The sequence below is a fragment of the Apteryx rowi genome, unplaced genomic scaffold (assembly GCF_003343035.1).
Source record: "Apteryx rowi isolate R43461 unplaced genomic scaffold, aptRow1 scaffold_228, whole genome shotgun sequence".
In the NCBI taxonomy this organism is placed as follows: domain Eukaryota; kingdom Metazoa; phylum Chordata; class Aves; order Apterygiformes; family Apterygidae; genus Apteryx; species Apteryx rowi.
Genome location: NW_020448619.1, coordinates 862223 through 876987, shown reverse-complemented (window position 1 = coordinate 876987; position 14765 = coordinate 862223). Strand labels below are relative to the sequence as shown.

The window sequence follows — 14765 nt, the reverse complement described above, 5'->3', positions numbered from 1 at the left end:
TATTAAAGCAAGCCTCCATTTACCTTTAGGGGGAAGTAAATCGTTACATGACCTGTAATTACTCTATATTATATTTAACTTTAGGCTAATTATACTTTCATTGTCACACAAACTCCTTTTTCCTCTGTAAATGATAGAAAATTGTCTTTTAATACCAGTCTTATTTTCCTTTTATATTCTTGCAGGGGAATATCCTAAGATTTCCATGCTGAGACATCAGCTAAAGGGGATAATCTTCACCAATACCAAACATTTTCCAACCTCCTCCATTTTTCCATCTTGAGTCTACTATAGCATGATAGCTGGAAGATACTTGGAGGTTTGCATCCTGAAACACTGTAATAGAATTTCTTTTTGCTTTTCAAGATATTAGGCACTTTTTATTTTCTTTAGTAGTAATATCTTTTTATTAGGTTCCTAGCCATTTCTTTTGCTTCATAGAGCGAGAGCTTCATGTACATTATTGTTAAAGATTCCAACCACTGCAGTCTGTGTACTAAATTTACGAAATTATATTTTTCCTCATTCTCGTTCCTCTGTATTTGATGCAAATGTTCTCTTAATATTTATATTATCTTACTCCTCACTACTGTAATAGTTTAGCTGTTCTGTATTATAAGTGATTTGGTCAGAACATTTCCATTTTTTTCCGGTTTTATTATTTTAGTTTGGCAAGTATGTCACTCTATCAAAAGATAGACTCAATGAACTATTGTTCTGCTTTCACACCTACACCAGCAGTCTTTGCTTCAGTTCTTGTTAGCTCTTTAATATTAAATATTATTACCATGACTGCCTGACAGCTGCTAGCTTTGGTTACAGGTAAGAGGAAACAGAACATTTACCAGAGTTTGGCAGTCACAGTGCTAACTCTGTCAGAAAGTGAGAAAGGATCTTTTTCAAATAATTTTATATCCTAAGACTCACTTCAGACTTGACATCACAGGCAAGAGCTCACATAGAGTTTCTGAGGTGATGACAGCAAGCTGTTTTTGAAGCATTCTGGGATTAGAAAGTCTACTCCCTGGCAGTCCTTCTACTTCCATTGCTTTTCCAGGGCTCTAAGAAACATTGTTTTTTATATATATTTTTTCCTTGCAGAAACAAGAGGATACACATCAAGTAAAGCATTTGCATCAAAACTGATTCTTCTATGGTCTAAACAATGAGGGATGTTCACAATGTGTAGCACAAAGGATTTGGTTTGGTTTATAAGCCTCAGTGCTGTGTTGGGGGACATGTTTATGGAAGAGTTGGTTGGTACAAAATAACACCACTTCAGATGGAGCAGGGAAGAAACCTCTGCATGAAACGGACATAGCCTTCTCCATTCTACATGGTCTTTCCCTTGTTGCTCTGAAGGTGCCCTATGACTGGGCACAGAAGAAGAGACATGATTAATCATTTTCTCACTGGCAATGCAACTTTCCTGCTTCTCTTGAAGTGATACCATCTCTCCTAGTGCAGGACAGTGGAACCCCAAAGCTAATCCTAGAAATCAAATCTAATCCTTTGTGCTGCATATTAAGACCAGGAATATGCCAAAGGAAGATAATTTTTTAATGCAAATGTCTTAGTTGAGATACATTTTTTTGTTTCCTCAAGGAAAGAATATATAAATAGAAATAACAGTGATGTCTTTTGGGGCCCTAGAAAAGTGTTGCACATAAAAGGACTGCCAGGCTGTCAAGGCTAAAGTCAATTTCTCCTAAGGGTAGACATCATGACTGTACTACAAGTAGGTTTATGGGAAGTGATTATTTAGTTAACTATGTTATATCAATAATATCAGTTTACAGAACTCATGAAACACTATCAGAGCTACAGATAAAGTAATTACTACTTGCATACAGTACATTATACTGTATGTGGAAATATCTACACAAGGCAATATTTTGCCTCATTGTAGCTTTAGCCTTGGTAAACAAAATATTTTATTTCTTCTCACTGCTATTATGGTAGAGTTGTCATGGAGATGATAAAGTTGTATACTGTTATACAGTAGCAAAGAAAGGAAAACACTGTTGAATTAAATTAAAAGCAAAAGTAGAGATCCAGAAGTTCCTGGAAAGGATGAAAATGTGCTGAGAAACCAATCACATATGAGGATATCTTGAATAAAACACACTGCTGTTTATGTCAGATATTTCTATACAGGCATCTAGCTGTCTTTGTGACACTGCATAAAAAGTAACTAGATCCTAACTCTTGAGAAATGGAAAAATAGGGAAGAAGCAGCAGAAGAAATAAAGTGGAAATGAAATGCTTGAGCAGAGAATTCTTCATTCCCAAATACTAACTGGGATACAGCTGAGAGTGACTGAGAAGATAAAGCTCTATAAAGAGATGAGAAGGATAAAAAACAAAGCCAAGCTCATAAATAGCAGGCCAAGTCCAAAAAATATCAGCTATGAGCTGCAGTAAAGAAGCTCAAAAAGCTACCTGCAACTGAGCAAGAAGAAAGAATGAGCTGCTTAGTCGTGGGAAGAAAAAGTTCACAAAAACAGACTTCAGAAGAATTAAAAAAATTGAACAAAGGGTTCTCATAACACCTGTATAAGACTAGAAGCGTGTTGACAAATTATTGATACATTGAACTGTTTCCTGTTTCATCAGAAGTTATTCCTGAGAGCAGTATGTACTAATTTATTTGGTACATGTTCATCATGGGAGAGGAGAGCTGATATGCCAGCTACATAAGACTTGACTCCTAATGAGAAGAACAAGAATGAAATGGAGAAACTATTTAGTGTGAAAATGAATATTCACAAAACTTGCAAGGACACAAGGTTTTATATTATTTATTTATTTTAAAATTAGAAAGCTCTAAAAGAAGTCTTCAGCAATTTTATAATCTGGAGTGGGAAAAATGTGGAAAATATATAGATAATGTGGGAAGACATCCCATCATTCTGGGAAATTCTATTCACTGAGAAACTGAGTGGCATAAGTAATGTTGAAAGAACTTCATGAAATAGCAAGACAATCTTTAAAGCAGGTAAAAGTGATACATGACAAAAAAAAAAAGTAAACCAAGAGGAAACAATTTTTCTTTTGAAAAAAATAGCAAGCACAATTACAGAAGCACCAGGCTGTAAAGATTTCTGAGAAGAATGAAAATCAGCTAGAGGTAGAAAGTGGTACAAGAGGTTGGAAGAGAAAAAACGAAAACATCTATATTAGTCACTGTTACAGAGCTGGCGATGACTGAACACAGCAGTGCTGAAAAAAAGGATAGGCATAAAGAGATATTCCTGCAGTGCCAATAGTCAGTGATCACCTGCAGTTCTGGTCTCACAAAAGTGCAGTGCACTAGACATTTTAAGACTTTCTTTTCATTGGTCAAGGAAATTTAAAAAAGTGAGTAAGTTAGATACATAGTTCCCATACTGTGGATCAAGGCTGGGACTTGGTGCAAGTAAGAATCAATTCAACCTCAGGATGCAAGTCTGGGTTTTTAGACAACTGATTTCTAAAATGTCTAGAAGGAGGACACTGTGCAGCTTGTGCTTTCTTTATATTAGGAACTATTTGCATTTGGATCACAGCAGAGAGGCTGTGATCTAGTTCCTTCTGGACTGCTGCCTCTCCTTCTGCTTGCTGCTCTCCTTCACCACAGTGGAACTGCTGGCTTTTAGATACACCTAGGTAATGGAGCTGGGCAAGGAAAGGGCTAAGAAAGGAAAGAGAAGTTACAATTCTGTGATAACTGACTTCCAATTTTCCCACTTCCGTGATACTCCAAAACCCATAACTTTTGACGAGTTTCAGTTATTCATTCATTAGTGGGTCATTCAAACACTGGAATCTGCATACTTGGGAAGGGGGTTAGACTGCAGATTTCTCATTTTCTGAGTTTGGTGAACTTCTAGCAAGATCTTTCTTTCTACAAGCACCATATGACCTTCCAAAATGTCTGACCCTGCAGGCTGAGAAAAATAATCCCACAGTAGTTGGAGTAAATGGAGACATATGTTGAGGTCACTGACTACTCCTCTCTTCTAGACCTATTTCCAAAGGGTTTGATTAGATAGTAGAAAACCAAGCAGTATGATGAGTGCCAAATATCTTTGATCAAGGACTGGCTCTGCTGCGTGCCAGAGAAATGACAAGTGGAAAAGTTTTAACTTATTATTTCTTCTCAGCTGAAAAGATGCTTTTATTGTGGTCTGAGGTAGTAGTAATGCATGAGATAAAAATGGCTGAGTCAAGAATCACTAGAGCAAATGTTTCTAAAGCTACCTATATTCTAATCATCTTTCTTAGCTCTGAACAAGGTCAAGTCCACTGCAACATAAACAGTGCACATGATTTATAACATTTTTTTCCTTGTAATTTCCAGCACCAGTTATGCCTTAGTACTGAAGATCATCCCAAATAAAAAGAAGAAAAAAAAAATGTTTCCTTTGTATTATTTCAGGCTTTAATTTCTCACTGATATTACATACTGTTTTAAAGCAGGCTGGATGATCTCTCCTATATGAGAAGACAATAGTGTCATATTACAGATAAAACAGGTATTTCAGTCATCTTTCTGATGCATTTCTCCGGTTGATACTTCTGAATTGTTTAAAAAATGAGAAAAACACTATCATTCCAAACTGTAGTGCTCTACAGCTCTTTCAGTATATTTTGATTCAAAAAGAGACAAAAAAAAATCCTAAATGGTAATAAGCTCCTGATGAAAAACAAACAAACAAATGAAACCCTCCATTTTAAGTCAATAGTAGACATGTAGGACAAAGCAATAAGATTTCTTGCATCATATGCAAAGACTAAAAAGGTTACACCTGGAGTTATTTGTCTTTCAAATCTTTAAATTACTACTGAGCCACTTCACCTGAACCTTGCTCTGCAACAGAACCACTAATTTTTTCTAACCACTGTTAGAAAAAAATTGTTGCAGTCATTTTATGGGCCTCACTGCCTGGAATTAATTAATCTCAGTCAGTCTGAAGAAACTCTTTGTGAGGCTGAAACCTTGGCAAGTCCATGAATTGACTAAAATGAGCTGTTGGAATAAGTTTTCTATGCCCTATATTTTTTTGCACCTATGCAATACTATTTGTTATATTACTTATTGAACAACAGCATCATGACCTTACATGGAGAAATTCATCCTGTGATGAAAGACTACAATATAGCTTGTATGTGTTTTCCAAAGGAGAAAATGACAACACAGGCATTCTAATCTTTTCAGGTTATCTTGACCTCCACTTTATGTGGAGGCCCTCCCCATCCATGATCTGGAGAACTAAGAAAACTGGAATTTTACCTGTTTTTTTTTTTCCCCTTCACTCTCACAAGACCAGCCATAATCTGGCTTTACAATGACTCAGGGGCATATGGTAATACATAGTTTAACATTCCAAAGTCGAAGCAATTCAAGTTTTTAAGAATTTTATCAGTTCCATCTTTTATTGATTTTCAGGGTAAAGCCTTGAAATCTTGAAGACAACTGAGTTAAAGCCACATTATGAGAATTCAGTGGGATTTCATCAGAGGGGGACTGTAAGTCAGTGCAAATAATAAAGATGGATTTTGAGAGAAAAATCAAGTTGTTAGCTTGCAACTGTAGAAACTGCAGATGAGAGTTGCACGAAGAGGGAAAACTCCTTCAGGCTTGTTTGGGCAGATGACATACAAGCCTTGCACACTCAAAATTCTATTCATAAACTCTCCATCTGAACTGAGGACACGAAAGCAGCAGCGCAATCATTTTTCCTGGGCTTTCTTTGCCAGTAAATTTGACCCAAATATGCCTGCACAGAAAGCAAATGCTCTGCTTCCAAGCTTTACAGAGAACAGTAACATATTTAAACTAATCCCATAGTTTGAAATGATATAACATATCCCACAGTGAAAAATGATGTTATGAGCACTATTACATCCTAAAGGTTCATTTGTGGTCAGGCTGAAGCCGTTCCTGAGGGCATACATACATATGTTTTGCTCTTTTCTCTCATCTTTGAAAATACCTAGCATCAACAGGCCCTATGAATTTATAAAGCCCTGAGCAACCTGGTCTGACCTCATAGCTGATCCTGCTACAAGCAGGAGGTTAGTCTAGAGACCTTCTGAGGTGCCTTCCAACCTGAATTATTGTACGATTCTAGAATACAAAAATATGACAGTGATACTATAATTAGTGGATTAAAAATATAATCAAATAAGAACACATCCATTGGCCCAAAATAAAATAGTTCTTGCAAAAATACAGCTCACTGTGATTGAAAAGGAAAGTCTACTACCAAAAGCCCATCCTCATGAAATGCACCTAGAGTTAATAACATTCAATTTAAAAGGTAATTTAAGTTACGCTTTTCCCACAAGAAAGCAATAGTACTGTGGAAGAGACATGATAGTCTGTTATTATCTTATGCCATATTCCAGACAGAGTTCAAGTTACTTTACCAGGAAAAGTTACCTAGTTTCAATGTCAGCAGTGCTATAGCATCTGTTAAAGTGCCTGCTGCGGTAAGCATCACCATTATCCCCCAGCAGCCTATCACTTAAATACAGAGAAACTAATCTGAAGACATACAGCATCCCAGTATCTACCTGTGTATTTACAGGTAAGGACAACTTCCCCCATCCAATATCAAGAAGTAGAAGAGGAGACAGCCTTCTTAGACTAGCACACTGCTTACAGGGATCAAGGTACACTTGAAAGACTGATAGAACTAAAAGCAGTAATGAATGAATACTTGTACTCAACTGTCACCAAAGTGGTACGTGACAAACTACAGGTTTTTTTAGAAGAAGAAATGATTATGGTAACCATTTGATATCTCTGAGTACTTGAGGTGACAAGGCATATCTGTATTATGTTGTTATTGTCTTTAACAATTTTTTGGAAGAAAAAAAAAAATCAGAAAACATCAACATACTTTTGCATAGCCAAAACAGTGAAGAAATTCAGGAGAGGCTACTTGTTTACCAAAAGGTTCCCGGGAGGTAGCCTCTTGCCCAGCATCTAGCCTATCTCAGCAACTCAGTACTGAAGCTCATTAGTAAGCAGCCCTTGCATCCCACATACTTTTTCATTGAATAAAAGCATCATTCCAATCATTTTTCAATAAAAGAACTATATTGTAGCCATAAAAAAAAGAAAGAAAAGACTTATGCAAAAGAGTTTTGAATTAATTAGGAAGAAAAATCCCATTTCATAAAAACTTAAGTTTTGAAATTGGTTTCTATGCAGAAGAAAGGCATTCTAATCTCTGGAGGAAGAAAAATTCCAAACATTCACAAAACAAAAATCTGTTGTTCTCAAATTCTCCAAGACATTATATACCCAACATAATGCATATAATACTTAAAAAAAAAAATCTAAATATACTAACATTATCAAAGCAAAATGAGAAAGAGGAAATAATTAAGATACTTCCATCCTGAAAAAAAAAAAAATCACCAAAATGAACATATTAATTCTGAATTAAACCACATTTTTCCAGCAATAATTTTTCAACTGAAGCTACTGAGCAGCGCTGAGCAAAGTTTTACAAAAGGAAGACAAACAAACATTCTAAAATTCAGAAAAGGACAAAAGTTTTACCAGAAGACTGTATGAACCCTGATAACCACTTGAATCCTTGAATTTATCTCCCTTGAAGAGAAAATCAGACTTTTTATGACTGTGCCTATGCAGTGTGGTAGGGGCAGGGCAGAAGAAGTAAAAAGGGGTATCAGTTTTGTCAGCCTGGTGGACACAGTGAATAGTAAGAAGTCAATAATTATAGAGGAAACAAGGGAAAAGAAAGTGTTTTGGAGAAAACTGACTGCTAACAATGTGATCTCTGCTTGAAATAGAGAATTAGAGCCACCACTGAAAGGTAGGAGGCCTGTAAACTTATTCTTGGATGCTAATGTCTTGGTCCACTGAGCTTGATTAATTTCAGTTTACTACCTAAGGTTACAGGTTCCTCACAACATGAAGCAGATGTCTCTGAAACTGAGTGAAATACTAAGAGTTTGTCTGCAGCACTTCTGTTTGCTGGAATTTCACAGAGGAAATAGCAGAGAAGTACTTTTTCATTTATACTGAGGCTTTTACTGGCAAGAACCAGATTCATCCCAGTCAGACTCTTGCACATCTCCCTCCATTTCATATACACTGCACACACAAGCTGAGTTAGCCTGTCAGAGAACTGGCATTTGACAGCCACCAAAAGCTGCTCATTACCTTCCCTTTTAGTTCATCAGCAACTTTTCATGAAGATCATCAGGTTTTGATGAGCCTGATTTAACTTTCAGATTAGCCCTACTTTGTGCAGCAGCTTGGTTTAGAGACCTCCAGAAGGCCCTTCCAGTATAAATTATTCTACAATTCAATGAAGAAAAGTTATACATAGAGTCTGAAGACCAATATGCTCCATTATTCTCTTCTGAGGATGTTTGGAAGAGATCAAACTATACTGATAAAAACAGTAAAGTCTGAATTTGAGAGATCATGATTATCTGTATTTAATCAAACTTGAGAGTTATACAGGTTCCCACGTAACTCAAGAATATAAATACATAATCATATATCTAATTTCCTAAAGTCCCATAACAAACAATTAATACCGTACAGGCTTTCGTTAAAATAAAAGGCTTTTAAGAGACTTGTAAATATCTGTAAAAACAAATTATTCTTAGAAAGGAATCTGTGGCCATTTTCATATTGCAGGCAGCTGTCTATAGACACAAATGCAAAAAAATCTGCACTTACAGTTCTATTGCCTTGTTCCACATGATAACATATCCAGAAAGAATGAAGGACTCAATATTTACAATGTGTGTATTTCCCCTCTCTGTTCCAACATAAAGCCATTTACTCTGGAAAGGTAGATGGCAGTAAGTAATCCTGTAAAGGAAAAAAGAAAAAAAAGTGACTAAATACTGCATCAACAATATTTTCAACACATTTACAGATGAAATAAGTGTCCTTTGCATTTTAAAATTTGAGGAAAGGCTGGGCAGCAGTTTTCAGCAAGTGCAGTTTTTGCAGGTCATCTGCAGGAAAATCACACCAGAAAACCTGAAACCAAAAAGGGCCATCCTGCCTGCCTGTAGTAAGGGCAGGCAAAAAGAACCATAGCACTTGAGCACACCAGTTACATTATCTCCATGAATAAGCAAATCACACTATGAAAGTATCCAAGATTCTCAAGCTAGGCTTTCTTATCTTCATCCTTACAATAGGCTATTCTTCCCATTCAACAAAGTTAATGGGACATCAGCATGATTAACATTTTGAACAACAGAAGTGTAACACCATCATTCACACAAGAAAAGATTCACTTTATTGGCTGCTGGTTGGGAGAGTAGGGCACTAGACAGAGCATTGCCAAGTGCAGTTAAGCATTATATGATATATGCTCTGAATCCAACATTCATATCATTCTTACAGGGTGATAAACCAGTGCTGTATTAGTTTGGATGTCTTGTTAATTTCTCAGGATAATACGTAAAAGTTTTCACAGGTATGATGAATGAGTATATTCAGGTTTGTTTAATGTTACAGTACTCACATTCAAACAAAACTGATTCCACATAAAATACAAAACCATTTGCGGCTGAAATCTAATTGAACACATGCTACCTACACAGACTGAAATATCATCTGATCTTATGGTATAGCCTCAGGAGTTTTGACAAAAAGCAGGTATTTTGCTTGGTATGCCATACATGATTACATTTATCAGTCAATTCCACAAGCAAACTATTTCTAGCTTTGGTATACAAGCTGGAGTTAATGGCTATGCAATAATTTTTATCCTTGAAAAAAAACCAAACAAACTATGAACAGTATTCATGAACATATATAATTCCAAGTTATATTCTTATGGTATAGCAATCTTTTTGAATTCATTATAAAAGAATGAGAGGAGTGCTGGCTATCTTCCAGTAATCTAACCTTAAATATGTAAAGTCCTCTGAGTAGAAGAGCATTTGCCACCCTTTGAATTAAAGGATTTGTTTAACATTAATACAGATTTCACATATTTTCTGTAATTGTTTCCTGTACGGGCCTCTCACCAAACAGAAAGATTCTACGAAGTATTTGAATCGTTTTACAGTTTTCAAAGTATCTGCTCATGTGTCAGAACATTTACTGTTGAATGCATTAAAGTGAGCAAAATGTATTTTTACTTTATATATCATTCTAGACTGAATGTAGTTGAGAGATGCGGTCTTCAAATCCTGATTTATGGGGAAAATAATCACTAAATAAGGACTCCAGCACAAGACTTACCTTTCACATATACCCTGTTCTGTTGATTCAAATGAGACTGAAATGTGATACAGGCTTTGTTCTGTCCATCTGCACAGGGGTACATTTTACTATTAGTGGTCTAATTATGGCAATGATTCCACTGCCTTTAGCAGGAAGAGAATCAAGTTTTTCAAGAGAATGGCTTTCAGAATGGGAATTACAGCTTAGTGTGTATAAATTAAAATGTCTTCAAGCAGCAACTTAGTATTTGTGTTGTGGGCGAAGTCAGATCAACAAAAATCTGAAACAAATAATTGCAGAAGGAGTATCCCCCTACATTTTGCTTGCTGGAACTTAAGCCCTTAGCTTTATTGTTCCGTTCATAACAGATACAAAGAAAAAATTACCCTTCCCACTTTGCAGTTTTACAATGTGAAGATTTTCACAAATATGAAGTTTTCGTTTCTTCCCTGATCCTTTTCTTCTTTAAGCTAAACAACTCAATTTCTTTCTCTTCAGAAGCACCAGTTGCTAGACTTCTGGTCAGATTCAAATTTAGACCAAATTTTTATTTTTCTAGTTTCTATACTAGCTCTGCTTTTCTCTCTTGTACTCCAAACCGTTTGTGGCACATGCATGTTTTATTAGGTTCCAGTCCCATGTAAAAAGCTCCCTGGATGCCTGGTTGATTAATCCTCTTAACCACCTCACACTAATGCTTATTCAGCACTTGTTTGTAGTAAACTGTTAAATTACAGGAAGAGAAAAAAAATTGTGACTTTGAAAGTGGTGAAAGCTGTCTAATGACTGATAGATGACTCATGAGTGACAGAGTGAACCCTAGTTGACTTGAATGCTGCTACTCCAAATTCTTGCATTTGTGTCATCAAGTTAGCAGGTTTAAGACCACATAGAACCACAGTAATTTTCATTATTCTGACAAACCCATTCACAAGCCAGTATGGTGTACTGCAATAAAATAGATCTCCAAAGCACAAGCCTGAGTCCAATATCTCGATGATGAACAAAGACTCAAAATCACCTCTGACACAATGCAACACTGCTTTTGCTTGCTATTTTTCATTTTTGAAATTTGCTTCTAATAGTTCTCAGTTACGATCTCCAGCATGTACTGCAACCTCAACCTTCAAATGGAAGTCTAATTGCCCAACTATTGCATTTCCTCCATTTGCCCACCTTGGGTTTGAAAATTCAAGAGCAACGTTTCAAGAGCAAGGTCCTGCTTTAAGAGCATGATCAAACCAGAGCATCAATCACTGGCCCGCAGTTACTACTCCTGTTTTCTGATGCGGCCAAGCTGAAATCCCAGACACAAGTGGCTGCTAGGTCTGGATATGTAGTATGACCAGAAGAGAAGAAGGTGTTGCTTAAAAACAAAGACAATGACCATAAAGTCTAGTGCTGTCTTAAACTCAGGTATTTCTTCTTAAATAATCTTACTTTGTTTTGTTAAATTTATGGGACAGCCAGATGAGAAAATATTCTGCATATTCCTTCTTCCACAATGAAGACTACAGTATAAGACTTCATTGTTTACCAAAATTGTTACTACACATTATCAAACACCACCTTTTACAATATGTGAGCTGATAAGAAAACGCTATCCCCCTAGAGAAAATCCATATGTCTAAAAAAAGACAACAAAAAACAGTGATCAGGATGGAAACATAGACATCTCTGTATGTCTCTCTTTGTCCTTCAAGAGCACAGTATAAAATGAAGTCCAATATGAATATAATATGAAATTAAAACAACTGAGAAAATGCCAAAATATACTTAAAACATCCTGTTTTTCCACTACAGTAATATAATTGTAAGCAAGTTATCCAAGCTATCAGACTGACCACATGTAACAAACTTACAAATATTTTAGAAATTAAAAGCATATTAATGCATAGGACATTATTAGACATTGTAATACAATGCATTTTTAGGCTTCACCAAAGTCAAATGATTTTCACTTTCTCAGAAAACTATGCACTTTTCTGGAGTAGTTTCCTTAACATTATATAAATTGAATGCAAACTGTTTTATGGTATTATTGAATTTTGTTTTACAGAAAATATTAACTTGACTTTAAGGCTTGAAAGCTTTGACTCAGATTCATAATAGAAATCTTCTATTTCAGTAAGTACTACAGTTATGTAACGATTTCTTCAAGAGAAAACACTGAAATCTCATACTGTAGTTTTCACTGCGGAAAAAAGGCATCCCTCTATTAGTCATACATCCCCCAAGCAAATTAACGTGTCTTTTGATGCCTGTACAAAAGCCAGTCAACTAACTGGGCGGGGGAACACAACTGATTTTCATATTAAGCAAGCATGAATTGTAGTGGTTTATGCAAGTATGAAGTGCTTCTGCCTAAACTTAGTCAAACAGGTTGTCAATCTGAGTGAGATAACATGAAACCTGATTAAATGGAGTCCTGAGAATTTGCTCAACATTGACCACTTACAGGAGATCAACAACAGCTGTGGATATTCTACATTCTTAGGAGCCAGATGGTAAACAGCAGCAAAACCAATATGAATCTCATTGGCCATTATAAGATATAGTAAAAAGTATGGACTGATACCATGAAAGGAGTTTCTGTGCAGCCAAAAATAGACTGGAACATTGTATCAGTTTTTCAAGGTATTCCAAACACAAAGCAGGATATAAAATGTAATAAAAATTAACAAGTGCCAAATAAAACACCTAAATCAGAATTTATTATGCAAAAATTCATTAGATAATTTTAGAAATGTTTTCAGGATTTTTATTTAAGCTATGAGAAATAGTGACATAATTTAATGCAACATCATCAAAAACTGCTAAGACAAAAATTTAAACCTCATTTTAAAAAGAAATATATTATTCCTGAGTAGCAAATCTTGAGAGGAATTTTTTTAAGAAAAATCACAGACTAAGAATTCTGACCAAAAAAACTAAAATTACATCTTAGTAGAATAATAGAAGTTTTTAATAATTAGACTGCTACATGCCCTGATACACTAGTAAAACATTTAGATGGCTTAATATCATCTTTCTTGCAGCAATATTGAAAAGTAAAGGGAAATTATATTGCTCTTAGAAATATAAAAGATAATGTCCAGAACATTTCCTGCTGCTTTGTTATTTCTGTTTTTCCATTTTTCTATATGAACAAGTTTCCTGAAACATTTTTCCTGGGGGCTGTGGTGGGGGAGAAATACATAGCATTTTTGTTAAAATGTTTTTTGAATAAACAGTTTGTCCAATTCCATTATTTACTTTCTCATTCCTTGAGATCAAAACTGCAACTGAATTCATATTAACACATGTCTTCCCCCCCATTGATAATCTTAAGTATAGACAAGTATACAACACATAACAGCTCTTCTATCAGGCATTGACTAGCAGCAAAAAGGGTTCACTTTCTAAAAGTTCCCACTAAAAACAACCATCAGCTCAAATCCCCCCTCGGAAACCTACCAAACCAAATTACACCATCTGGGTTCTCAAAAAAGATGCAATCTACTTATTCAGTAGGCTTACAGAAAGAGAGTTTAAATAGAACTTAAGGAGAGGGAGAAGAGGAAAATGAGAGATGACAGAGCATTACCTTGGGAAATGTAAATAACTGACAGCAAGCAAGCCTACTAGCTGCAAGGCACACCAGCCATGGTCCTGGCCCAGCCTCTTCTTGCAGCTTTGAGTGACTACTAAGCTATCTAGCCACAGTCTTAGACCCAATTCACAGTGCATTGGTGCCCAAACATGGATAAGTCCTTCTGCTGAGAAAGTTGATCTTCTTCTTAAAAAGATTATGCTGATCTCACAACTCTAACTTTTAGTTAGTGATTACAACTTCCCTTCTGGCTCAAGGGATCATCTCCACAGTGCCTGATTTAATCTGATGCTTTCTGTGCTCTCTACTAATATGTTACTCACCTCAGCTGGTCAACACCAATAGTTGATTGCCACCTGATAAACTAGCCATCATCCTTGGTACTAGCTAATGACTGGCTGCTGTTCTATCAGGTCCTCTTTTAAAACAGCTCTTTTTAGAGAGAAATCTGTGGCCTGTGCAACCCTCACTCAACCTTCACAGCAGCAGAGAAAAAGCACTAGAGAAGGCCTTGCCTTTTGACCTGTGTAAGATTTCTTCACACCAGCAGTGACATCTACAGCTGCCTAGGGTGCCTTGTGACTTTATATGCAGTCCTCTTCTCCCTACATCAGCAAGCAAAAATGTTATTTCAAGTCTCCTCCCCACTTTAACCTTTTGGCTTTTTTGAATAACACAAAATGTCCTCACTGACATGCAAATAAGGCCAGACCCGTCTAGTCAGTTCCCTTCATTCTTCAGTGGCTGAAAACAGATTGCCCTGGCTGCTTTTCAGTGGGTTCACAAGCAGGTGTTATTGCTGAAATTATTGCTTTAAGTCACAAAATGCATACAAATACATTTAGACAGGTATTCATGCAGTCTAACAAGTCGGTAGCCTACCTGAAATGCCTAAACAGAAGCCCAAGCTATACGTATAGGCAATGAAGACAATTAGTTGTCTCCAGCAGA

General features: G+C 36.1%; 1 protein-coding gene across 1 annotated transcript in view; it reads right to left on the bottom strand.

The window, feature by feature from the left end:
* Nucleotides 1–14765, bottom strand: part of STXBP5L (syntaxin binding protein 5 like) — a 216844-nt gene that overhangs the window by 105964 nt on the left and 96115 nt on the right. Inside the window, exons 3-4 of the mRNA XM_026065486.1 lie at nucleotides 13809–14000; nucleotides 8714–8848 (exon numbers count right to left, since the gene is read on the bottom strand). Of these exons, the coding sequence (XP_025921271.1) occupies nucleotides 8714–8848; nucleotides 13809–14000 (327 nt within the window). The remainder of the gene's footprint in view (nucleotides 1–8713; nucleotides 8849–13808; nucleotides 14001–14765) is intronic.